The sequence below is a fragment of the Rousettus aegyptiacus genome, unplaced genomic scaffold (assembly GCF_014176215.1).
Source record: "Rousettus aegyptiacus isolate mRouAeg1 unplaced genomic scaffold, mRouAeg1.p scaffold_m13_p_13, whole genome shotgun sequence".
Classification (NCBI taxonomy): Eukaryota; Metazoa; Chordata; class Mammalia; order Chiroptera; family Pteropodidae; genus Rousettus; species Rousettus aegyptiacus.
Genome location: NW_023416288.1, coordinates 36793837 through 36821415, shown reverse-complemented (window position 1 = coordinate 36821415; position 27579 = coordinate 36793837). Strand labels below are relative to the sequence as shown.

Here is a 27579-nt window from a genome sequence, read left to right as displayed (position 1 = left end):
TCTTGAAAAACTAAAAATGGGTATACTGTGTGACCCAGCAATTCCACTTTTGAGTATTTATCCAAAGAAAACCAAAACACTTACTCAGAAAGATATGTGCACCCCTATGTTCACTATAGCATTATTTACCATAGCCAAGATATGGAAGGAACCCAGGTATCCATTGAAGAAGACTTGGAATATATATAAAATTGAATATCATGCAGCATTAAAAAAGAACAAAATCTTGCCATTTGCAACGACATGATGAATCTAGAGGGTATTATGCTAAGTAAAATAAGTCAGGCAGAGAAAGACAATTCACTTAAATGTGGAATCTAAAAACAAACCAAACCAAAACAAAAACAGACTCCTAGAAACGGAGACCAGAGGGATGTTTCCCAGAAGGGTGGGGGTGGGGAGATGGATGTAAAGAAGAAGCGGAATATAGTCAATATTGTGATTTGTGATAAGTTTGCACGGCGACAGATGATCATTAGAATTAGTGGGATGATCACATTGTAAGGTATAAAAATGTCGAGTCACTATATTGTACACCTGAAACTAATATAAATAACCATTATAAGATTGTATACCAACTATACTTAAATTAAAAAAAAAAGATTTAAATAAAATAATAAAAAAGTATTAACTAATATGTATCCAAACTATAAAAAATGTGTAAACCCTTTGACTCAGCAATTCTATTCATGGAATTCAACCTAAAGCTGTAACAGAACACATGAACAAAGGTGAGTATATGAATAAGGTATTCATTGCTGCTTTGTTTACAAGAGCGAATCCAACAGCCCAGAAAGAAGAGAGTAGGTAAGTAAGTTACCATATACTCTAGCCATGACAATGGTTGGTCTGGGTCAGAGCTTTGTGGTCAAGACATGACCTCTGGAGCTAGACTGTCTAGGTTCAAAACCTAGCTCCGTCACTTATTAGCTGTGTGACTTCAGGCATTTTTTTTAAATCTATAAAATGGGAGTAATAATACTACCCAACATATAGCACAAAGTGAGGATAGATGAGTTAATACATATAACATACTTAGTCTGGTGTTTGGCACGTAGTAAATTGTTTGCTATTTATATTATCCATCTTTAATTATATAGAAAAATATTCATTCTACGTTAAGTATTAAACAAATCAGGTTTAAACAATTAACTAAATATAATCCCATTTTTAAGATAAATATTTATATACATGGAAATGATGTACAAGGCTATGAACCCAATTATTAATAGTTGCTATACCTGAAAGTGAAAATAGAAGTGATTTCTATTTTTCTCTTCTCTCGCTCACCTACATTTTCTAATTTTCTGTTCATATTGCTTGCATAAAAAGTAAGATGCATGAAAAATAAATTAACAGGAGTGCTAGGTGGTTTCTTTTTCTTTTTCTAACATGCTGTCTAAATAAATCACCGCCTTAAAAATAAACAGTAAAAAATAATTCTTATAATAACACATGCAGCATCTATAGCATTAGTGCAGGATGAGGTAGAGGAAAGACAAAAGAGTCGAGGGCTTCTGTAGAAAAAGGCCATGCCCCATTCCCTTGGGCCTCTTTTCAAAACTGTGTGAAATAAACGTTAATGAGCAACGCTTAGCAGGCGAGGAAACAGGTATCTCCTTTCACTAAAGAGAGGGGACAAAGGGAAAAAGAGATAGATACTTAGAAAATGATCAAAACCTTACAAAAATAGGTAATCAGACCACTCGAATAAAATAACTCGTAAAGAATCTGAAAATACTATACAAAAAGAAAATCTGGTTAAAAGGGCCTGGAGGTGCTGGTGAAAACTTGGGAGCGGTGTCGAACGAACCTTACATGCTGAAATCACTTAGCCCTGAAAAGACATCTTTCTAGATCAAGAGCATGACAAAAATAATTTAATATCTCTATCGTTTTTAGGAAACGTAAGAGTGAGAAGCACTAAATGTTGCAAACAGAAAGAGACCAATTAAGAAATGTAAGTCTCAGAAAGTCCCCGATCTCTGAAAAAAAGCACCGTTAAGAGATTTATGTGAATTCTTCCAGATTTTGTCCTATAAAGGACTAGAATAAAAATTTGTTTAAATGGTCTCATATCACATATACTGTTCTGCAATTTGATTTTGACTTTAATACTATTTCTTAGGCATCTTTCCATGTGAGTGCACATAGGTCTGTGCTGGCTTTTTTTTTTTTTTTTAACTGTGGCTTGGCCTTTTGTTGTATGAGTACACCAAAAATATTTTTAATTCGTGTATGTAATAATTTCCAACTGAGGGACATTTAGGCTAGTTTTAATTTTTCAAAAGGACGCTGCAACAATATGTTATAGGTATCGCAGATTCCGGAAAGAGTAAAGAATCTATTATTTATTATAAAAGCTGTTTTTAAAATAGCCTTCAAAAAGATGCGTCAGTGGGACCTCTCACCAACGTGTGGAAAGCATGACTGTTTCCCCACACCCTCGCCAACACTGGTTGTTATCAATAGACATTTTCATTTTTGATGCCGTGAAGACTCAATTAGAAAATACACAGACAGACTAAGACTGCATTTGCAGAGAAGCAAATCGAAGCACAGAAGGCTCGTGGGCACGAACCCGAGAAACATACGGCCGTGGAGCCAGGTGAAAACCCGACTCTCTGCAGCCGGGGCTGCAGCTGGGGGCGGGGGTGGGGGCGGGGGCCGGGGCGGCTCTGCTCTTCCAGACATTTTCAGTTCCAGAAATACGATGACTGGATGGAATCACCTGAGGAGCACGTGTAAAGGAATTTGGAGACTGATTAATGAAGACAAATTAGAGAGTGCCATGTGTGCTACACTTGGGTAAGTGACAACTGGAAAGGGAGTACCTGCAAGCGTTCGGGAGAGCCAGATGCCGGCACTCGGCTCGGTGGAGTGCGACCAGATCAACGGAGAAACACACGCAGGGGCTTTGGAAAATGACAGGAGTGAAAGATTCACCAGGGTAGGGAATGATCTACCCAGGAAGTTGGAGACGACCCATTTTTAAGAATATTTCAAACAAGGCTGCGTACGGGACCCCAGAGGGATCATTTGGGAGAAAGGTGGAAGGATCCGGTCCCTCCCTCTGCCATCGCTCTCCCAGGAAAGCCCGGCCTCTGCTGTCGCTTTTGATTTATTGACACACACGTCTGCAGATGGGCTATAGCTTGTGGGCCTTTTCCAGGGAAGTTGGGAGGAGACGAGCAGGCTTGGGACAGCCTCACAGGGAGAGAACTTGTTGGGCGATTAGATTCATGGGCTCACATGGGTCGGAATCCAAACGAAAGCGAGCAACCGCTGCACACGCAGTGCACTACGTCTGTGCACACTCTGTAATGTGCCCTCGACACACACACATGTGCCCAAGCGGGGTCCTTCGGAAGGACACAAGAGTCCAGGGTGTGGAGCCCATGGCTGTGATCCCGCTGGGCCATTCCAGCCAAACGGTGGCTCGCTGAGTGTGAGATGACCTGGAGGTCACTCTAACCATTGCAAAATGCTGAGATGTGAAGGCCGTTACAGAGCTTGCTTGCTGTCACACTGGCTAAGCGGGTGCCGATACTTGTCATCTCTACAGGTTCCTTGCAGCCCCCTGAGAAACTGGACGTTTGTGTGTCCTCTTTGGAAACTGCTGCTTGGGCAATGAATGAAGATCTGATGGGCCTCTGACTGCGGGTCTCGAATCAGCTCTGATTTGCAGAGAATAGTTAATAAAACAAATTCCAGGAACTATTGCTGGGCCCGTGGGCCGGGCCCCCAAAACATGGCTAAGTTGGAGTTCCCTGAAGAAGATGAAGCCATCAAGCGCCTGAGGCTGGAGTCTGTGGTCACTAGAGGACAGGAGGCCACATGGAGCTTCTGTTCTGGGCCACTTACTCTGTATGCAGAGGTGTGATGAGGTTATTTCAGTCAAGAGGTATTTACTGAATAAATACAATTAGCCAGGCCCTGGGTGTGGCTCAGCGAACAAGGCAGGTAGGCTTATGAAGCTCTGCATGATCGGGCTGCTGGCCACCTCTCCCTGGTCATCACATTTGTCTCCCCTCTTGCCCACTATATCTCGACCACTCTGGCTGTTTGTTGTTGTTATTGTTGTTGTTGTTTTGATCCTTAAATACATCAAATAAGGAGGCAATTGTATGACAAGGGGATGTGTAAGAGGTGAGTGGGGCCTGGGGCAGGTCGGCCCTTCCCCATGTTTTAGCCAATTACCTCTGGCTTTGAGTGGCCTTGTCCTGGGCTCCTTCAAGAGTTGTTCCAGAGGAAGAGAGTCTAACAGCAAGGTCTGTGATCCCCGAAGACGGAAGAATCGTTATTAACTTCCAGCACATTAAGCCTAATCAAAGAGGTACTGTGTTGCTTTGATGTTATTAGTACAGACGCCAACGGCAAGAGCGCCTTTGTGGGCAAATGGGCTCAGGGAGCAATGACTCACAGACCGAGATGTGGTCTGTCAAGGCCAAAAGCAAGACAGGATATGGCTTGGAGAGCTAGAAGTGGTTCAGCCCGCTGGCTGAAACAGAGAGACTATGGTGTTGTGTGTGTGTGCGCGCGCGCGCGCAGGTTTCACAGCGGTGATGCATTAAATTCAAGAAGCAATCAGGGCCCAGATAATCGAGGGCTTTAAAAACCATGCTAAGGGCTTGCTTTTGTTCTAGAAAGAAAGGGAAATATAAGCAACAAGACACAGCATCCAGTTGTATTTTAGAAAGATCACTCCAATTGCCATGTGAAAGTGGATGGGAGGAAGAGAAGATGGGAGGGAAGGAAGATGAGGAGGGCTACCAATCAGGGAGCTGGGCGGTAACCCAGGCAGGTGGCACTGGTGGTCTGAACTCTAGTGGTGGCAGTGGGGATGGAGAAAAATGGGATGGATTCGGAAGACATCGAGAAGATAGAATCTGCAGGACTTGGCGATGAATTGGGTGTGAACAGAGAAGGACAGGAGGAAAAATGACTTCTGACTTGGATAGAATAAAATGAGTGCTTTTTGGCGTAAGCAACTGGATCAAGATGGTGATGCTACCTGCAGAAATAGGGCAGACCAGAGGAGAAGTCAGTCTGGCTGACAGCAATGCACTTGGCTTCTCCCTGTTGGAAAAGAGACATTTAGGGGACAGCCAAATGAACATACCTAAGAGGCTTGGAGTTCAGAGGAGAGATCTGGGCTGGGAATTTAGGAATGGAAGCCCTAAACATATGGCTGGTGACTAGAGCCACTAACGTAGATGACATGACCCAAGATGGGTATTCGGAGTAAGGAAAGAAGGTCTTTGACAGGGACTCCCAAGAAGCACGAACATTTCGGGGCTGAAAAATGAGGAGAATGAGGAGACAGCGAGATAAGAGAGAAACCATGAGATGGGGTAACATGAAGGCGAGGCGAGAGACGTGTAAAAAGTGGTCAACAGCATCAGAAGCTGTTCAAGTGAGATAAGCACAGGAAGATCCATTGCGCCAGCAACAAGGAGGTTTTTGTAACCTTGCAGTGGATTGTGGGTAGAAGCCACAGTTAAGCGAGATGAAGGGTGAATGGAAGTTGAGAACATAAAACTTGTGAGTGTTAACAACTCTTTGGGGCAAGGTGGGGGTATGGCAGGGACATGGAGGCAAACTTGTCTCCGCACCCGCCCCCCCAAAAAAAATTAGAGGAAGGGTTGAAGTTAATAAAAGACACAGGAGCTCTAATTTAGATATCATCATCATCTTGCCAAAGCACTTGCCATGTCCCAGGTCTTCCTCTCTCCCAGGACATTCTCCCTACTTCCTAGTCCTAAGTTTCTACAAAATGCGGATTCCTCCCAGAATGATGGACTGCTTTCCTGGTGGATAGTTACCTTCTTTTTCATTCACGCACTTCCTCCTCTGCTGTTTCTCTAAAGACAATCCATGCTCACTACTTCTGTTCAGCCGAGAGCCCTGCCTCTCTTCCTCCCCAGGCCCCTACTCCTCGCCTCCAACATTCTCCCTTCCAGCATTTGCCTGCCTCCTCTTTTCATCAAAGGAATGTCTTCCTGGCTCTTCTCCAGAAGCCCTTTTGGGCATTCACTTTTTCATCCAACAAATATTTATCTAGAGCTTACAGCTTACTTGGCACGAAATAATGCATGAGATACTGGTGTAGATAATAAAAGTGAGATGAGGAATCTAACCCCAAGGAGTAAGTTAGGAGAAATAAAGACATCAACCTACCTTTTCATTCAACAAACACTAACTGACCGTCTGCTAAACATTCAACTCCTGGATATCTGTGGATGTAGCCGTAATGTCAGGTAGAAAGGGGCACATTATACAGCAAGGACCAAAAAAGAATGGAGAGGAAAAGGAGATTACTCAGATACTTCTTGATGATTGTTCTTTCACTCATCTCCTTCCTAAAGAAGATGTCTTTTTCCTTAGGGAAGTCAGGTTAGGTGTACCTTGAGCCAGCTCTCCACTCCTGCCATCCAGAAAAGCCTCTTTCTTCTTCTATAATATCCCTCTGTGTCTTGAGTTTACTGTGGATGTTTGCGTCTCTTCAGGTGTATAATGGTGGTGGTAATGATAGACTAAATTCTCGTGAAAGCAGCTTATAAATCATGGTCCTGGCAATGTTGCTACTGGCAAAGAAAGAAAGATTTTGTTGGCTGTATAATACTCAGAGTCAAATAGAGGAAGTTCTAGTGCAGAGACAGGAGAGGAAGTGAGGTCTTCTACAAAACTGGACAGGAATTTTAAAGTGCCTGGTAAATTCCGGATATACATTATCTCCAATCTTTATAATTTTTGTGAGTCATCTGTCCTCACATTCACCTACCTATCTACCCATTTATCTATCTATCCATCATCCATTCATCCACCCACCTACCTCATCCATCCATCCATCCATCCATCCATCCATCCATCCATCCATCCATCCATCTCAGCAAATATTTATGTGTTAGCCATTGTACTACATGACAGAGGTATAGCACTGAGCAAGGCAAACATAGTCACTGCTTTCAAGGTACCTTTAGTCCAGTGACAAAGGCAAACAAACATCACATGAGTAACACAATCGACTGTGAAAGGTTTTATGATAGACAAAGTTTAAGGTGCCAAGGAAGCAGATAGCGGAGATCCTGTAACTAACCATTTTTATCTCCTAGAGTTGAGGAAATTGAAACTCAGGAGAGATTAAGCAGAGTCACATGGTCAGTAGAAAAGTAGAATTCAAATCCAGGCCTGGTTTGCTTCAGAGCCAACGAATTCTTCTCCCCAATGGCCTTAGTGCCATAGGAAAGACAGCAGTGACAAAATTCAAGTGAAATTTTCAGTCCTTTCCTATTTCTGGTCTGCTTCAGTGATATAACGGGGTGTGAATGTTGTAGAAACAGCACAGAGGAAGTAGAAAAACTCATGACACGATTCGGTTTTCTGCCATTTTTTAGAACAACAAAAAAGTGAAATCTCTCTAACTGAAATCCCCTCCCGTCCTCTCTCCCTCCTTCTTTTCCTCTCTTCTCTTTCTCTTACTCCCCTTTTATCTCCGTCTGTCTGTCTTCCTCTCTATCCATCCATCCAGCCCTGTTCGTCTTCCTAAAGGGCCCGCCACACACCAGCTACTATGCGTGACTTTTCCCCAGTTTCATCATCAATAAAAATATTCAGCCCATGCCTAGGCCTGGCTTATCAACTAGACACCGGTCTGGCAACAAATGGGCCTTCTGGTTTGGCACAGCCACTCCGGATGACGGAAGAGGTTTATAACAATAGGGGCTGTTAATGCAGTTGTAGTAACCGATATCGAGAATGGACATGTCAGCAGCCACTCAACCTGGCCCATGCTCGCCAGGTCGCTGTTGGTCTCACGGGATGAAAACAGAGCCAGTTGCGGGGAAGCATGACTTTCAGGGGGCCACTGGCGATATCCCACCGTGAAGGAGAGACCCGGCTTGGATGAATGGAAAATCTGGAGAATTCTCACGATGGGCTTCTCAAGCAAAGGCTGAAAACTGTTCTCATCAATAAGCCTGGGAGTTTCTCTCCTCAGCTGCACTCCCGGTTTACTGCCAGATTTTTGACTACTCTTCCAACCCCAACCCAGAAGGGCTCAGTTTTCTCCTCTGTAAAGACAGGAAGTGGGCTTGATGCTCTGGTGGACGGCTCCAGGATTCCTTATATTGCCAGTCTTGGAGCAGCTGCAATCTCTCCACATGTGACCTTTCTGGTCAGAGCTATTCTATGTGACCCGGAGGTTACAAGGCAGCATGCTGACATCAGCAGTTCCGTTGACGACCTGAGAGAACACGTGGACCCTTCATGTGCCATGGGATAACCTAACTGCCTCATGTGTATGCTTCATGCCCAAACACACTGCGTTAGTGAACTCCTGGCCTCTGTCTGGGCCTATATGGTATCCCTGGGGAGATGGCTTATGTCAGCCCTTGGGAGCCCTGCCCTGGAGGTAGAGAGTTGCCTTCCTGGTGGTCTAGATGTGTAGTACCTGGGGAACAGGTAAGCTTGCTTTTTTTTTTTTTTTCTGAGGTTCAATGCTTGGCAAGTCCACCTAGCTAACAATCCTTCTGTCTGTCCTTGGTAATAAAGGGGACATTCTAGTCTATGCTTGCTTTACTTTATTTGATTTCCATTTGTTTAGAATAGAACTGCTAAGTATTTGGAGGGCCCTAAGTAACTCACAGCAGAAGGCAGCCTCCATTTTCCTATGAGAAGATCCACCCTGAAAAATTTTTAAATACATAAACTTTTAAGAATATCAGTGAAACTATTAGCTATCTACTTATAATATTTAATCCATTTACATGTGCATATTTAAAATTAGGTATAATATAATACACAAATTTAGAGATACCGCTTTCATCAACTCACATTTCATGGAACAATTTTATTTAAATTCTCTGTGTATCTTTCTCACTTTTTTGAGCCATCTAAGGTATTTTTTTTCCCTAAGTACATCATATACCCTCTTTTCTGAAAGATAATTTGGGGCATATATCATATTTTACCATACAGATATTTTACCAACTGTTGACAAGCTTTCGTTATACTATATTCTTAGGTGTTTCACATGCAGTCTAATTTAATAGTCACAGCAAGCTTACAAAATAGGTACCTTTAGTCCCTTCGTACAGGTGAGTAAACTGAGGAATACTGAGCTTGCTTAGTCACATAGTTAAGAAGCAGTAGAGCTGAGTATTCGCCTCCAGATCTCCCCAACTCCAAAAACCATGCTTTTCCTATTATAAAGTCCTGCGTCTCCTACTGAACCCTGTTACACTGTGGGACTTACTTACATTATCACACGGGATCTCCAAACAGCACTAAGAGGTGGGTGATAGTCTCCCATTTTACAGATATGGAACCTGAGGCCCAACGAGGACTGTACCTTGCCCAAGGTTGGCCAACTCATTTGTATCCTATAGAAATAATACTATGTTCACTCCGTGGTCATCTTGAGAAGACTGACCTATCATATTTTAGCACAAAAATTAAATCCATTTGCTTCACAATGTTAACCCTGTTTGCTTAGATCTAAGATTAAGTTAAGTCTCCATCTAGAACCAACCCTAACTGTTACTGTAAGCCAAGGGAAAGCAGATGTGGCCCAGTCAGGCTGCCTTGTCTAAGGCGGCTGTACTTGACTTTGAGACCTGAAGGGCCTCGAGTTTTGCTTTTCCCCTGGGTTTCAGCGCTCTGCGGTTTCTTATCACTTGCTTTAAAAATAACTTCTTACCCGAGAAGGTATTTCTAACGATCACAAACTCCTGCACTAGCAACACTTCAGACTTCTCACCAGCCCTACCGCAAAGCGACAAAAACAGGGCAGGAAGCACAAGTGTGATGCACAGGAAACCGAGTGAGGACCAGGTAGTCAAATCGATCCCTCGAGACCTGCACGATGCTCATTCAAACATCAGCTCAACGCTAAGCCCAGCAGGAGCCTGCGTCTGCGCCACTTTTATGCCCAATGCTTATGCTTAAACGAATGTACGCAGGAAGGACGGCCTTCCTGTCTGTGTGTGTGGGGGGGGGGGGGGGGGGGAGGGGGCGTGACAGCATCAGCAGCCCTGTAATTAAAGGGTTAAGAGTAAGGCGCACAACGAGTGGTCCTAAGGATTTCTGAAAGAGAAAGTATTTACATTACATAACAGACCAGGAAGAATAGACCGCCCCCCCTTCCTCCTAGTACCCCGATGTTATCTTAGGGTTGCATGTCTTCAGAGCACTTGGGGCAGCTCTACCTTGTGCCAGAGGGAGAGTCATATCCTCCTGCTGTTTGTACAGTGGCACATTTGTCTTCCTAATCACTGGATGTGCAAGTTCCTGCTTCCAAAATCAGAGGCCAAATATTAAAACAAGGCCTTCCTTAATATTAGCCTCCTGTCTGAGGTTGTTTGTACTTGTAACCTCTGTTTATCTATTTTCAGCAGCCTTGTCATGAGGGTAAATAATGTATTGACTCACCTGCGCCTCTGTAAGAGATTGCTGTCAGTTTCCTAGTTTGCCCCTATAACAAACATTTACCTGCTACCCTGATCCTGAGCCCAAGTTAGAAGCTGGGTACACACGGGTGAGTTTTTCCTCTGGAGCCCATGGGAGGGACGTGTGTGAGGGCCATGGGTGCCCAGAGGCAGGGCCAGGCCTCTGGCAGGGGCGCGCGGGAAGGGGGTGAGGACGATTACACAGAGGACATGACCCTGGAGCTGGGCCGTGAAGGATGAGGAGTTTGCCAGGCCGTGTTACAGGGAGGGCAAAGCGGAGAACGAGGAAAACACGGGGCGTTAGTTTCACTTCAAGCATCCTGAGGAGGAAGGAGACCTTTTGTGGGTGTTATCTCACGAAGCCGAGTTAATCATTCCCACCGGGAGTCTACTCTTAACAAAAGCCACCTTTCTCTGCCTGTAACACGCAGGTGACCATGAGAGGGAAGGCAGGCTTTGGATGAAAGGGCCGCTTGCAGTCTGTCTAGGGGCAGGCGAGGGCCTGTCACAGGGAAATCGTCAGGGTGCTCTGCCGTGTTACCTTCTCTTCTCAGTGGGAAGCCTATTAACTCCCGCTCATGGCAGAAACCTCCCCAACCATAGCTGCTCCTGGTGAGCGCTGTCTGGCTTTTGGTGGAATGAAAGCGAGACATGAACCCCGATGGAAAGCCACCCTCATGTCCCCAAACCCCAATGCTCCCCTGCAGCACCTCTAGAAGCAGAGATTCATACACACCAAGTGTTCCATAGATGCTTGTTTGATTGGCCAACTGAATGACTACTATCAAAGTTGGGAGAAAAAAAGTCCTTAAGAATGTCCGTTCGGGCTGTCGGTACCACATTTTCAGAGCAAGGTTTAAGCAAGACACATTATCTTTACTGTTCTCAATGCCCACATGACCAGTCACAGGCCGGCTAGTGGGATTAAAATGAAACAGACCAATCGAGCTTATTGGAAGTCTCCTCCTTAGCTGGGATTTGCAGAGGGCCTAACCTGACATCTGTAAACTATGATTCAGACCACTAACTATTGTGGCTACAATTTGGCTGTCAGAACTCAAAAAACCGGAAAAGGAAAAAGCAAAGAAAGCAGCCAGAAATGACTAGATTTCAGGCCCCTGCAGAACACAGTGGAAGGTCCTATATCTCCGGTGTCTGGGTCCCAGCACTTGGGGGAGCTCGCAGCACCCACGCCTCCGTCTCCTCCAGCAGGAAGTGGGTGTTGCTCTGGGCGCTAACAGACCACTTATGCCAAAGCAGTCACAATTCACTAGGTCAAGCAGTTCAGCCTTCAGCAGGAGCTGTGTGTAGGTTTTCATATGCAACCTTCGGCTTTTGAGAATTGGTTCTAATTCAGAAATCATCGTTACATTGTAATAGGTTCTCTTCGTGCGTCCACCATTGTGACAGAGGATGCTGGAGCGACTCCACTGTTCCAGTCCCCTGAGCACCACCAATGCACTGAATAGATGGTTCCGGAAAGAAGACATGCTCTGATCTTGCTCACCGCTTTTTACAATGAAATTTTAGATACCTTTCTAAATGCATTTTATATCGCCACTATTTTCAAAGCTGTTACATTAAAGTATGTTAAAGGTACCCACTGATAAAAGTAACTTAGCTCTCGGCCATAGTAAATGACTCAAGGTATCAATACAGCCTTAGAAACGATACGATTGTATACATGTATTCCCACACACAGGCTTCCTGCATATTTAGAGGTATTTCTGCATTTGACTTTTTCTCTCTACTCTAATCCTTTGACTCTAATATTTCTACTTAGGGGATAGTTATATGTCAAACATGCAGTCTGATGGACATTTCCTAAAACCATTTCTTTCCACATAGAAGTACAAGAAGAATGTTTCTAATTTCTCACCAGTGTAGCTTTGTAATGTCAGATAGTCGCGACTTGATCCATCAAAAGTTTCTACACTCATCTTATGTGGTGAAACAGTAATGATGCGATTGAATGTATCATCATATGGCTTTTTAGATGTGTTTTAATCCTTCCTTACAGTAGGATGGTCAAATACACTGACCGTCGAGGGCCAGGCAATCTTTAAAATGTCAGGGACCGCCAGCCCCATCCCACAGTGTATTTATTATCATCATCTAGTCCTATCTCACCAGCTCACACACACTCTTCTTGTCCCTGATTCTTATCCATCGCCGCTAAAAATCCAGAGATCGCCGCTATGAAAGGCACAGCTTCTGCAGCCGATGGGTTGTCAGTGGGCTGGGAATTGGGAAGGGGAATAAATTAAAAAACAAAAAAAGAAACAAAAAAAAAAAAACCAGAAAGAAGTTGAGGGCTAGAAAAGAAATCAGTCAAGAAAGTGCTAAGTGCTACTGGTAGGCATAGAACTTATTCAGAATGAAACCGTGCCATAATTTCAGGAATTTAGAGCAGAATTCTGCTCTTAAGTCCCAAGTCCGCTAGTGCCATTATGTTCATCCAACTTGCTTCCAGGCCCCGCTCCTGTGGTTCTAACTGTCCCCAAGCTCCAGGAACACGGTTTCCCGCTGTCGCCCCTTCAGGGCCCAGCAGTGGGCACGCTTCCCACTGTGGCAGCCCCCGGGGGCTCCACCACCTCTTGGTTCTCTTGGCCTGTCTACACCTCTGTAAGTACGTTCCTTCGTTAACTTCTCTTCAACATCCCAGCTACGTGTGGCTTCTGTTCCCTGCCAGGACCCTGACAGAAACCCTGGAGCATCTCCTAGATCACAAGAAAGGCTTTAAAACACCCCCAAACAAGACCTAAATAGAACCGAGGTTGTTTATTTTCGTAGAGACTTTTGACTCACTTTTTATAAACGGGAGCCAAATATGATGCCCAAAGGAGAGGAGGGAGCTTGGGTGTCTTTCCAGTTTCCACAGCTCGGCCTCTGATCCGCACGGCAGTGGAGGGAGAATTTCAAGCCCACAAACCCAAAGAGCGAATTCACTTCCAACTGCAACGTTTAAGTTGGTGGGTTAAATTTAGAATATGAATAAACATTTACCCTTGATACATACTGCATAATTTCGCATCTGTAATAAACTTCCCATGCTGTACCGTATACCATTTCCCAACTCTCATTTCCCAAGCTCTCATCTCAGACCCTGGTTTTTCTAAAAATAATAATGATAACGACATTGCCAACGTTCCCCTCTTTACTCTTTTGTGATATATTCTGAGCACAGCAAGACCTCATAGTTCACTGGGCTATTTTTCTTTTTCCATATAATATGCCTTTCACAAACCTATAATTATGGGGTTTCTAAGAATTTAAATGATATGCCCTAGACACTAAATTGATTCCTTTGTTTTTCATATATACGCAAACACAACATCCAAGAACATGACTTCGTCTCTTAAAGGTCAATTCGTGACCAAAATTAAATTCCGAGACCACGTTTCGGAAAGGTCACCTTCATTAACCTTTTTATTAATTAGAACACGTAAGTGTCCACTAAGAGGGGTGTTCTCTCTTTCTCACGTTCTCTTTGTGGAAGCTCTCTGAGTGGTAATGGCTCCTGATTACACTCACACGGAAATCATCCCATCTGGCCCTGTGCGCCGGGATAAAGCCCATTCAATCCAGTAGCGCTGGCTGAAAGTAGCCTTATTACCCAGACCCTCTTACACCTTCAGAGCCCAGCAGTGAAGTACTTGACCACAGACCATTGTGCCGAACGAGGCCGGGGTCTCATTTTAGAATAGGGAATGGCAACCATACTACATTTCAAGATGAATTTATGATATTCAAATAGAATGAGTTGGAATTCACTGTTTTAATAAGAAATGGGTTAGAGCACGAAGCGTGATTAAATACATAAAATCCTGTTACAACTGCCCTACAAGCTGCTGACTCCGGCACTTTGAGAAAGATCAAAATATAGGAGATGCTGCTTATCTTCAAGGAGTTTATAGCAAGGGTCCCCAACCCCTAGGCTATGGACCAGTACCAGCCTGTGGTCTGTTGGGAACCGGGCTGCACAGCAGGAGGTGAGTGAGTGAAGCTTCATCTGTATCTGCAGCCGCTCCCCAGCGCCAGCATCACCGCCTCAGCTCCGCCTCAGATCATCAGGCAGCAGATTCTCATAGGAGCACCGGTCCCTGGTGCCGAAAAGGTTGAGGACCACTGGTTTATAGTATGGTCAGGTTTAGGGCATAAAAAGAGAATTAATGGCACATAAGTAGATACTGAAAGACGAGAAATGAATAGTCTAGCCAGTGAGAGCTCTGGGAGTTCAAAAGAGAGAAGAACCACAGAAAACCGCCATCCAGATCCTTCAAGACAAATATTTCCGTTCATTCCTGTTTTAAAAATTACAAGAGGAACTTTTACATTACCTAACTCAATCAAACACAATGTTTTCTTTATTGCAGAGGTTTGCAGACTAAACATTATAATATTAGAGTGCTTGAGAATCATCCGAACAATGATTAAATGCACTTATTTCTTGATAAGTTTCTGCAGATTAAATACACACTCCACATTAATTATTACCGAGCCGACAGGAAGTACCTAGACACCATGCGGACATGACTGGCTTTCGGGGAGGGGAGGGCAGTGAAGGTACATCCTCGTTCCTCATCACATTTCTATCGATCTTCTTAGAACCATTTCAGAAACATCGCAAACAAATAATTTACACCCCATAGGAAAAGACAAGCCCTGAGAAGATAAGTAATCAGAAAAATGAGAAACTATCTCTGGCCGGACCGTCTTCTATTATGAGGGGCAGGCCCGTCCCCTCGGCTGACCGTTTTTCTCGCCTTATCTGAAGGCTTAACTGCCAGCTTGGAAGATGAGGACGTGTTAACTCTTCCATTCTGTTTGCTGTCAACCCTCACAATTGGCCAGACATGCTACTTTTTTATTTCACTGCAGAACTCAGCAAATTGCCAGTAAGCTTGGTGGAAGCAGAAGCCATTCTTGGGTTCAGCCAGCGCTTTTCAATGAAAGAAAAGCCACAGCCTCTTTCTCTCCTCTCTCTTTTTTCCCTTACAGGGAATCAGCTGTCCAATTCATTTCGACTTATTTGGACTTGAAAAGGAAACACTTCAGTCTGCAATGAATAACCCTAGGCAGTTGTAAAGTTAGACCAGCTTCTAAAAGGATTCCACCCTGGCCCTTCTAAGTGCAAACATGGTTTCCCAGGTAATTCATAATTAGTTAATGGTCCCCCGAATGTTTCTTAGCTGTCGTAAGTAAGCACCATTACTGTCTTCTGAAGAATTTAGAAATGTTTCTTCACAAACGACAGTAGCTGTTAGCTTTATTGCAAAATTCTTCTTTCCATTAGCAGATGGTTGAATTTCTTTCTTATTTCCAATTATGAAAACATGTCTCAACTTGTTATTTTAGGCTATTGTGTTTGACCTCTACCATAAGGCACTTGGAGAAACAATCCTGTTTACTTGAGACTCGGTTTATAAATTAGTGAGTTGATTCAAGGTCTGGATGATTCTTTTCCTGCTGTTTTTTTTTTTTTTTTAAAATTCAGTAATAGTGTATAATTTAAAATGTCAGGAAATGGTAATAAAAGGGTGGAGGTTTTTCCCCCCTGTCCAGTAATTATGTTCCAATGTTGAAGTTATAATATACAAAATAAAAACTATGGTTAGTTAGCATTTTAGAATTTTTTCTTCATGCCACATTGTCAGTATAAAAGCCTCTTTTATACACATATCTTTGCTTATCTATCCACATTCGTATCCTCCATATAAATTCAGCCCTGGTCATACTCTCAAAAGAAATTCTTTTCCTGTGTCTTCATTTGGGTCTTTCTGGCCATTCATCTGTTTAAGATTAGGGTTTGGGAGAAAGACTTTATATCCAAGTAAGACAAACTAGCCTGTACTCTTATAAATCTAATCTAAATTGAGTGTATACATAGGACAAGCAGTCTTGCCTAAAAAAGGAAGTATTTGCCTCACTGAATAAAGAAAGACCATGTAGAAAATATTATTCAGGCTTCCAGGGTTCAAAATAGGAAAAGGAGAGGTACTGTTAGAAAGACGAGCAGAAATGAAAATGTTGCACAAAATGAGCCGTCTTTAAATAATAATCTCAGCGTGGAATCTCAGCGAACTGGCATACCGTAGGCACCAGCTCTCTGCCCATGGGGTCTCTCTCACCTTTCTGGTCAAAACTTCTGTGGAATCCATGTTTGACAACCAATCAAGCATTCTGCTTTGGAGAGGTTATTTTCTCATATGGTCCTGATTTTTTAAATGTGTGTTATTTTTTTCTTTACCCACTTTCTCTGGGAGGTTGTAGGAGGCATGCACACACACACACACACACACACACAAACACAATTTTGGAGTAGGGAATAAAAAATAAGTGCAAATACCAAATTGTTAAATTAACTTCAAACTACAGTTCAGGGAAGAAAAGTTAAATGTGTCAAGTCGTAGGTGGCATTTAAGGCCGTAAACTGATTATTATCCTACTGGATTTATATGGTGCCCTGGGCTCCCGGGCCTCACAACCACTAATTACACGTTTCTCTGGCTATCCCAATAAGGGAGCGAGGCATCGTTAACCACATTTTACAGGCAAAAAATCAAGAGTTAAGTGATGGGCCTCAGGTTACAGACTAAACAGAAGGTAGAAAAGGAATCTGATGCCTAAGAGTTTCTCAGTCCAAGCAAACATCTTGTCTGGCCTCATTGTAAATATCAAAGAGGAAAATGTTGCTGCGGATTTAAAACCTTTATCCCGACAGTGAGAAAATCAAAAAAGCTTCTCTACTACAGAGATAAAACCGAAGTCACTGAAGCTGTCCACAGCAGTGGTTCTCAAACATTAGCACGCATCAGAATTCCTTGGAGGGTTTATTAACACACAAACTTCTGAGCCTCACCTCCACTTTTGGGATTCAGAAGGTCTGGAAGGGGGCCTGAGAATTAGTATTTCTGGAAAGTTCCTGGGTAATGCTGATGCTGGTGGTCTGGAGAACTCAATTCTATGGAACTGATCTTCTCCCTCAGATCTAAGCCTGTTCCCGTAGACCATGAATCACCACCCCTTAGCCCTACCTAGGTATTATCTTGAGATTGATACTCCACCTCCTTTTGGCCTGGCTTTTCAGCTTCCTCATCCGTCCTCTTACTTGGTATGTCTCGTAGACAGAAACAAGGCCAAGTCCCAAGGTGATGAAGAGCCTCTGTTTTGATATATATCAGGTTGCTGCCATTTAACTTAAGTCTGTATCTGTAAAATGGGAACAAAAAGGTCTACCCCATAGATTTCGCTCAAGGGTTAATCGAGGTAACCTATTACGCTCATTAATAATAATCATTATTATCATTACATATTTATCCAACAAGCATTTGTTCAACATCTGCTATACTTTAGGCTCTTTGAAGAGTAATGAAGACAGAATGGCAAGTCCTGATCCCTACTCTCAATGAGCTTAATCTAATTCTTTAGCTAGATGGGGGCTTCTGAGTCACCTATGATACGACACTCTATAGACAAGTACTAATTAGTAGGCAACACCAAAACAAAAGGACAGCATAAATGTTCCTTTAAATGAAAGCCAATGCAGAAGGCCGATGGGTAAATATCGAGTTGTAGTTGGACAGGGAGGAGGGCAGGAAGTCCCTCATCTACACCCCTCCCCTGCTTCCCCCCAGGCTTCTGTGAGCACTGCTCATTTAAGAAAGCTGCACAACTAACCATTCTCCCCTCTTTACAACTGGGGACACGAAGAGTCAGAGAGGTGGCATAACTGAGATAGGACACAGAGCCAACAATAGTGGAAAAGATGGACAAAGTGTCACGGAATCATACTGGTAATGGCCTTACAGATGAGTTTAAGGTGATCTAGCTTTCTTATTATATAGATAAGGATGCAGAGGACTCTCAGTCCATTTAGAAGCGGATCCTGGGAATACGACCCAGGTCTCCTAACTTCTAATCCACATCCCTCTCTGCTGTACCTCTTCTTCCTTTAGTTCCTGCAAATGATACTCTAGAAATGGAGCCTTCTCCCCCAAATGAAGCAAGCTTTAGATCTTCCCCATTTGATGGCACCAGGCCCAGTGTCCCAGGAAGGTAAAGTGTTCCAGCCCCACCATAAGTGAGCGATTAAGGGTATTTTCCTTTAAAACCCACCCTCTCCCCTGAAGCTGCACAGGTTTAGTTTACCAACCCTTCTCAGAGGTCGCTACATTTTCAAAAGTGTCCCTTAAAGACCAAAAGTAGCATTCGAAAGAACTTGGTGTGGCTCGGAGCCAGGAGAACATCAAAGAAGGCCTGAGTCAACTGCCTGGTATCCACCATGTGACGCTGACTTACAGCAAAGAGAAGCGCAACTCCCTCTCCAGGGACCACTGGCTTCCTTGCCAAGAAGAGCAGCCTTTCCATCGTCAAGGACAAAACAATGACTGCAAAAAAGAAACGACCCCAGACGTGACGTACGGGGTCGGAGGAGGACATCTAACTGCTTCAAGTGAATTTAAATCTTGCACCTGGACAAACCGTGCCACGAGCTCAGAGGACACCTGCCAACGAATGAGCACCCTGTTAGCAGAGGCCTTTGAAAAAGACATGATCCATGAGAATGAGGCCAGAAGCAAGGAATTAGGCCCATGTCTCAACTTTTCTAAAGAGAGGAAAGAAAAATTCTTTAAGATATAGGTGTTTGAACTGGAAATACGTTCCAGACATTATAAATGGGATGGATTGTAAAAAAAAAAAAAAAAAAGTCAATAATGGTGGTGCCATAAATGCCAATTAAGTTTTACTAAGAACAACCCAAGTCATACTAATGCCAGGCATTTCTTCCTGGAATACAGTCGTATGATTTGGATATCAGAAAAAATGAAGTAGACAAGAAGGACTTCTGCAAAGAATTTTGGACAGGGTTACAAAACACAGCATAGAAACCAGTACGATTAGGCAGATAAACAACTTGATGATTGATAATTACAAATGACATGAAGTAGTTGATAGAAAATATTTCTTGGCCTTATCCTAGGCAATATTTTTATTAATAATTTAACAAAAAAACAAGAACAGCTTACCAAAACTATCCATATACAGGAGATCTAATTAAATATAACTGTAGTTATATTTTACCCTTTACCCTTTCTGAAATAAAGATGTAGAAGCTTGAATTACCACCTGGGAGAGGTAGATAATATATGAGATGGAAAAATGTGGATTTTAAATTATCTAAATAGCCTGGCACCAAATTTAAGAAAATTTCATCTTGAAAGGATAAATGTAACTTTTTGCTATGAATTTTTAAAAAAATCACCAATATTGGGGAGATACAACCTTGCAGGGGTACATATAATATATAGAGATGTGATCAGCATAACTTCAGCAGTTGTAGCATGAAAAGTCTCCGAAAACTCTGATGTTAGGCGGTGCTAACAGAGTGATAAGGTGGCTATGTGGTCAGGTTACCTGGAGCGCGGTGTGTGGTTCTGGCAGCCACACTCGATGGTATTAGGGAAGGACCGGAATATGTCTGCAGGAGAATGAGTAGAGTGAGAGGATTCGAAACCGAACCACGTACGACGGGGCTGAAGGAAGCCGGGTTAGCGACATCTCTGCGTCAGCGTGGTGTATCAGCCTCCGAGCAGCTCGAGGGCCACATGCGGGCGTGGTCTGCGCACAGGCAGACTGCGGAGATGCTGTGGGTTTGGTGCCAGACCACCGCAATGAAGAGGGCGTCACAATAAAGCGAATCGTAATCTTTTTGGCTGGTGGCAGGTTTTGCCTTCAGTTTGTACAACAAAAACAAAAACAAAAACAAAAAACAACAAAAAAACCATCTGTGCATCCTAATAAAGCAAAGCGCAATAAAACAAGGGATGCCCGTAGCTGAAGACTGCGGAGAAACAGAATTACTGTCATTCCAAGGAAGCGCTTCCTAATGGTCTCCTATTCAGAAGGTAGGGAGGTCCCCATCGTAGGAGGTTTTCAGGCATGGCAGACCGTGCTTCCCAGATGGGGGCACATCCATCCTGACTCTAGGGCTGTCCCTGACTTGGATAGTGTTAACTGACTATACTTGCAGTGAATACGCCCTCTCTGGAATAAAGCTCTGAGACTTCACACTACCAGCTTTAAGACCTACTTCTGTGAGCCACAGAACCATATAGAAATCCTAATAAAGCCTGTTTAATGATATGTTGGGATTATTCAGAGCTTTCAACTAGGGAGCTCAGGGCATTTTCACATCAATTATTACCTTTTATCTTCCAAATACTCCTGCCAGGTGAGGAGGAGGAGGAGGAAGCCTGTTTTATTTTGCCCACGTCTTGGCTGGGGAAGCTTGACAAGATTTGGTGAAAGCTATTCCATCCTGACGGGAATCTGGGATGGAATTTGGAGTCTGGCTCTTTCCCAGTTTCTATTTTAATGGATAAATGCCACATCGCACCTTTCTGCAGAACTCTCCCTGCTGCAAAGCCTTTAAAAGAAACAGTAATCAGGGACTGAATTCAAACTTTTGATTCCAGGAAAGGCAGGGACTCGCTGGCTGGCGGAGACAAGCAGAGCCCTTGGGAAGCAATGTGAGAAAAGCCATTTGCCCTTTATTAGTGGTGAGCTACAAGGAGGAGACGGCTCAGGTACAACGCTGCTCACCCTACAGCATTTTCCTCAGTTATCTGAGGAGCTGATAATTCTCTGGGATAAAAGGCAGTTCCAAACATGGCTCTTAACAACCCAAGAAAATATCCAGGGTTCCAGAGCCCGCTATTTTATGTTTCTACTGGAGTATTTAACACAGTGTGCCTTAAATTAGATTGGCAAATAAATGTCTCTCTGATTAATCCCGAAAGCTCTGTGAAGGGATTGCTAAACCTTCCTTGTCTTTGCGTCAGGAGCAGGTACGAGTCTCTGAAACCAGACTGCCTGGGTTTAGATCCCATCTCTGCCACTTGATGAGCTGTTGTGACTCTGGGCAAGTTAGTCTACAGCTCGGTGCCTGGCTTTCCCATGTACGTAAGGGGATCATAAGAGTACCTCCTCCCGCCGAGAAGAGTGCGAGGAACAGACCAGCAAATCTATGAGCGCCTGGCCCCTGGTGCGTGCTTCCTGTTTTGGCCTCCATTATCACTGTAGTATCATATACTACAGAGCACAGAAAGCCTTTAGCTTGGCGGTTAAAGTCAGCCTACTCTCTATTCACCTGCAGTAAGATCCTGGGCTGTCCATGCCAAAGGCAACCTTGGGAATCTGTGCATAAATGTAATGTACAGATAACTCTGAAACCTAATTTCTGCAGGAAAATTCCACTGTTTTCCACCAGCAAAGCTTTGCACCAGAACTGCTAATGATCTGCAAGAACTTTCCCTAGACTCTCTGTTTGGCAGAAGAGATAATGGTCTTTTAAAGAAATATCATTCCAAAGCAAGTTTTAAAAGAAGACACTTTCTCCCACGAAGGAGGAATTAACCTAATTGCTCCCAGCATTGGGTGTAATTTCAAGTGACTTAGATTCTGGTGTTTGAAAAGTAGCGATGGAACCACTGTGGTCCCTACGGTTTCAGCAGATGCCCCCCTGCCAAGAGGATGTGAGGTGACAGGAAGAAGGCTGGAGGGAGAGGGCGGGAAGCAGCCCACGCGACAGGTCAAGGTCCTCCTCGGCTTGGAAGGACCAAATCAGAGGGCACTGGAGAAGAGTGAAAGAGAGCCTCAGGGAGAGATGAACCCCAGGGACGTGGGTATCCAGGTGTGGAAAGACTAACATTAAGAATAATATTAGTATTCCATTTAGGGACTGAGACCCGCCTGGCTGGTAGATGTTAGTGAGGGAAGTTGCCGTATTCTAGAAGTTGCTCTGTTGGTTTTGATGTTTCTTTAATATTTACTTGGCTTTTGCTCTTTCAGAAAAGAGAATTTTTTATAATAAGGTTGCAGAGAATTGTACAGTCACAAATCTGTGGAGAAGCCAGCTAAAAGCTACCTTGGCAAAGCTCTGAGAGGATGCCCTTGTTCAAAATTGCAGGGTCTGTCACCCCTGGTTAGCAGTGTGTCTAACCCACAGGGGAGGGGAGTGGCAAATGGATATATTCCCTTGAGGCAGAAATTGCAAAAGTCAGAAGCCACAGTTTGGCGGCGTGGGGACTCAAATCTCCAGCGTGTAAAGTCTGTGTTGCTGTCTGGCATGGCAGTTAAAAGCCTGCTTCGGGTCTGACAGGTGAGACATGGTTCTTCTGCACGAGGGAATACAAGACAACGGCTTCGTGCTAGCAGAAAAATAAGGCGATGGCTGAACTTCTGCACCCATCACGAAGGTGCCGAGCTGACGCCCATCTGCATCCTTTTTCTCTTCCTCACCTCGTCTTATAGAGACCGCTCATCCTCATCTCAGAGCCCAGTGCCTAACACTAGCTGTGCTATTTATCTAACACCGGTGGGCTAAGAACTGAGGCCAGAGTCCTTTTCTTTTGGTTGGTGATACCATTAAAATGTTTCCTACACAAAGACCTATGCATAACTCCTGAGAAGTACAGTTTGTAGCACCGAATGGCTCTTAAACTTACAGATTTGAAACACACGCTCCCCTTTTTATGCCCTGAACTATTTCCTGCTCCAGAAGCTTCCTGCCTCCCCTCTCAGCAGCCCTCTGTATCACCACCTTCCCATGAATCTGAGGCGAGCGGCAGCCTCACCGCGGGGCAAAGCATGGAGAACATGCCAGCTTGTGGTCATCACTGCCTGGGGACAGCATTAAGTGGACGGGGGTTTTGCAAGAGCCGTTGACACCTCTGCACACCCCCGCCAGTCAGGAATCAGGCGAAACAAATATATGAAGAAAGGAAATATTTCCTTTCTATTTCACAAGGAGATGTTAATTAGGCCCAGGCTACTATGTTACTCACAGCTTTCATTGACATGTAAAAGTTATTTGTTACCATATATAATCCGCTAAATTATTAGGGCTACAAATTATATACAGAATGGTTCATTGAATTTAGTGCAAATGTCTGGGCTTAATAAGTTTGCAAGTGCCAAAGCAAATAATAATAATAATAATAATAATAATAGCTGCTACGAAAGTTATCAGGGAAAAAAAAAGGGATTTGAGTGGCCAGGGAACTGCCACGGGCACAGGAAGCACAGGACGCACACGGAGCAGTGTCTCTCACGGCTCTGACTTTGTCTTTTTCTCTCCTCACTGCGCGTTTTCCCAGGATGGTCTCATCAACTCCCCGCCCCTCCCCGGCTGCTATAAATTCCACACCGCTGTCTCTAACCCAGAACTCTCCACCGTGCTCTAGGAAAGGAGTCAGCAAACTTCCCCTGGAAAAGGCTGGAGAGAAAACACTTTAAGCTTTGTGGGCCACATGGTCTCTGATGTACCTACTCAAGTCTGCCCTTAGGGTGTGACAGCAGCCATGGACAACAGGTAAACCGTGAACGTGGCTGTGTTCCAATAAAACTTTATTCGGAAAAAAACAAAGGGTGGGCAGGATTTGGTTTGCAGCCATAATCTGACGACCCCTGCTCTCCACTCCAGCTGCCTACGAGACATTTCCACCTGCCAATTCCACAGCAGGCTCAAAATTTAATGTTGCAAGGATAGAGGCATTCTCTTTTACTCCTAGTCTGATCTAAACATACCACTGACACTCACGTGCTCAGGGCTAACACTGGGGCGCCATCACTTTCCTGCCCTGACATCCCATAGTCAAACACAGATCCTCTGAACTCTAACTTTCAATGTATCTCACATGACCCACTCCAGTTATGTGCTCCTTCCTGAAGTGCAGGGGCCTCTGTCTTACATCTGTCTGTAACTCTCTCTTTCTTTTATTGTCTAATCAAATGTCTGGCACATAGAAGGGACTCCAAAAATGTCTATTGAATGGATAAATAAATGAATTAATAAACTGTTACAACAGCTTTAGGTCAGTGCTTCTAAAAGTTCAATGTGCCTGTATATCTATCACCTGGAGACTGTTAAATGCAGATACTGATTCAACAGGTCTAGAAGGGGGCCTGAGCTTCTGCATGTCTATCAGACTCCCAGGATGCTCAATGTTGCTGGTGCATGGACCACACTTTGAGGAGCAAGGATCTAGGATACATCCTTCGGTCTCAAAATGCCATATACAAAGAGATTTCTTCCCCAATATTGATGCACGTGTTGAGCCCTTTCCACAGTCGTTTCATTATATCATTACTTGCACTTACTCAAACCCCCAAAGAAATTAACACAATAGTTCACGGCACCGAATGCCTTTTCAATTTGCAGTTTACACACATTTCCATTTCTATGCCTCAGACTATTTGCTGCTTCAATTACCTCCTCCTTTCCTATCTACTCCTATTCCTTCGTGCCTACTTAATTTAAGCATAACTGTGCTCATTATCTGCGTAGTGGTCTTTCTACAGATGCTCTGCCCATGCAAGGCTTTCTTATCAAGACATGTAACTTATCATGATTGTGCAAAGGTCTTAAACAAATTATTATTGTTTAGAAATTCAAAAGAACAGTCTGTTTTCCCAGAACTCTAGGACAATGACCAAATCGAAACCTATTTTCAGGCTACCTACATCCCTTTTAATAGTATCAAAACACTTTTTTTTTATCAACAGAGCAAATAATTGCTTACAGAGCTCCAGGGACCATGATTGCCCTTCCCCTCCCCCCAAAAAGAATATACCCAGGTTATCAGGAGAAACGTTATACTCCATGAAAGCTGAGCTATTCGCTTTGGCAAGATAGAAGTACGAGTCCAACATTGTGGCAAAAATCGCTTTTCTTAGCATGAGTTCAGGAAAGTTAGATGTCACTTTGGGGACAGCACTTGTGTCTACATTCGGCTCTGCCTGGAAACTAGGTTTTCCTCTGAAGATGCCATCGCAGGCGACTTTACACCGAGCACTCTCAGCATTTTGGATAATTACATCTCCCGCGACAATTTCGGAGGATATTGAATTGTGTCAGAAAATAGGTGTCATAGTGAATAACTGGTTCTAAATAGGCTTTTTCACTACTAAATTGTAGTAAAGTGCACTATAATCAACTCATATCATATAAATCGCTCTCTCCCTATATTTATCTCCAATGAAGAGAATCAAATTGCCTTACCTAAAATTATAGAAGAAACCTATCACAAAGGTATGACAGTTTTATAACTAATAACTTATAATACTTGTGTTTTAGTCCGTTTGGGCTGCTATAACAAAATGCCATAGACTGGGTGGCTTATAAATAACAGAAATTTAATTTTCATAGTTCTGGAAACTGGAAGTCCCAGAGCAGCAGGCCACCTGGTCTGCTGAAGTTCCCCTTCTGGGCTGCAGACTTCTAGGACATGAATGCCACTCATGAGGGCCCCATTCTCGTGACATAATCGCCTCCCAAAGGCCAGCCTCCTAACACCAGATACACGGATACTAGGATCCCATTATGTGAATTTGGAAGAGATCCAAACATTCAGACCATCGCAACCTGATTTTTATTATGCATTTATAGATACAGCAAAAAAATTTGAACGACCAGCTCAAATAAAATGGGTTTAAGTAGGAGCAAGTAGCATCTTTGGCCTTTGCGCTGAAGGACATCAGAGTCTGCGACTGGCCAGACTGGAGTGCGTGGGGTAGAGGAGGTGCCTGCCACATTGCTGAGTATGGCGTTTCTTCCAGCTGAGTGCCCTGGGGTGTGGACCCGGACTGCACCTGCCCCGTTTGCAATGAAACCAGCTGCCAGTGCCAAGCATCCCATGAGAAACTGACCATCGCTCAAGGTCGCTTAGCAACATCAGTTGACAGGCCTGTCAGGGTATATGCAGATGGAATATTTGACCTCTTCCACTCAAGCCATGCAAGGGCACTTAGGCAAGCAAAAACAGCTGCTTGTTGGTAGGAGCCTGCAGTGATGACCTCATTCACAAAGTCAAAGATTTCACTATGATGAATGAAGCAGAGAGATATGAAGCTCTCGGACACTGTCCCTATGTAGATAAAGTCATCAGAGATGCTTCATGGACACTCATACCATGGTTTCTGGGAGAACACGAGGTTGACTTTGTGGCCCATGATGACATTCTATATTCTTCTGCTGGCTCTGATGACGTTTATGAGGATGTAAAGGAGGCAGGAATGTTTGTTCCAATGTGGAGAACAGAAGGCATCTCAATATCAGACAGCATCAGTAGAACTGTCTGAAACTATGATGCTTGTGGCTGAAGCAACCTCCAGAGAGGGTACACAGCCACGGAACTGAATGTCAGCTTTAAAGATGAGAAGTTTCGTTTCCAAAACCAGGTAGATAAGATGAAGGAAAAGGTCAAGAATGTAGAAGAAAGATCAAAAGAATCTGTTAACAGAGTGGAAGAAAAGAGTCATGATCTAATTAAAAAGTGGGAAGAGAAGTCGAAGGAATTCACTGGCCACTTCTGGAACTGTTTGGGCCTGAGGTGTTCCAGGAGGGGAGGAGCCAGATGCTGCAGGCCTTGTCCCCAAAGCAGAGCCCTGTGACGCCAGGTGCTGGTCCCTTTCCCGTTCCCCATCGCCCACCTTCTCATGGCTCCCAATCAAAATCTCATCCTCTCCCTCACCCAAAGCAGCTGCAGCCTCCATCGGCAGCCCGAGTGAGGTGGATGAAGACAAGAATAAAGACTGCTGGTGGACAAGAGCCACACCACCCAGGCTGGGGAGGAGGGTGGGGTCCCTGGGGATGCTCGGGTGGTGTTTGAAGGGTAAGAGTCACAGGAGCTGCAGCTCAGCAGGGAGACCCGGAGCTCTGCTAAAGGCAGGCCTTCGGACCAGCTTGCCCTCAGTCTCCACTCAGCCCAAGACTCGGGGTCTGCATGGAGGTTTCCAGCTAGACAACCTGGACAAAACTTCTTAGAGTCATCTAGAACCACTCTACTTTAAACTCGTTAAGGAAGGATGCAGAACAGCCCCCGGAGACTTGCACCAAGTGAGGTGTCCTCTCCTCGAGTCCTTACACCCACCCTTACCAAGTGCACCCCCTGTAGAAGCAGCTGTTCGCTCAACCTGCTACTTCCAGCTCCTAAGGGCCCTGCACGTGGCCTCCTGGCACCCAACCTCTGCCGACGCTGTCTCCGATAAAAACAGTTGCATTAAAGGCGATTCCAACCTCAGTTTAGCTACTGGAAAAAAAAAAGAAAAGACTTCAAGTGGTTTTCAT

At 44.1% G+C, this 27579-nt stretch overlaps 1 protein-coding gene and 1 pseudogene across 5 annotated transcripts in view; one reads left to right on the top strand and one right to left on the bottom strand.

Moving 5' to 3' along the window:
• Positions 1-27579, bottom strand: part of CHN2 (chimerin 2) — a 244831-nt gene that overhangs the window by 120680 nt on the left and 96572 nt on the right. Inside the window, exon 1 of one of the 5 annotated variants that reach the window (XM_036230431.1) lies at positions 6408-6790. The exons of the other annotated variants lie outside the window; for them this stretch is intronic. Coding sequence (XP_036086324.1) covers positions 6408-6434 — 27 coding nt within the window. The 5' untranslated portion in view covers positions 6435-6790. Of the gene's footprint in view, positions 1-6407; positions 6791-27579 lie in introns of those variants that run through there. 5 annotated transcript variants of the gene reach the window in all.
• Positions 14389-27579, top strand: part of LOC107505647 — a 73402-nt pseudogene continuing 60211 nt past the window's right edge.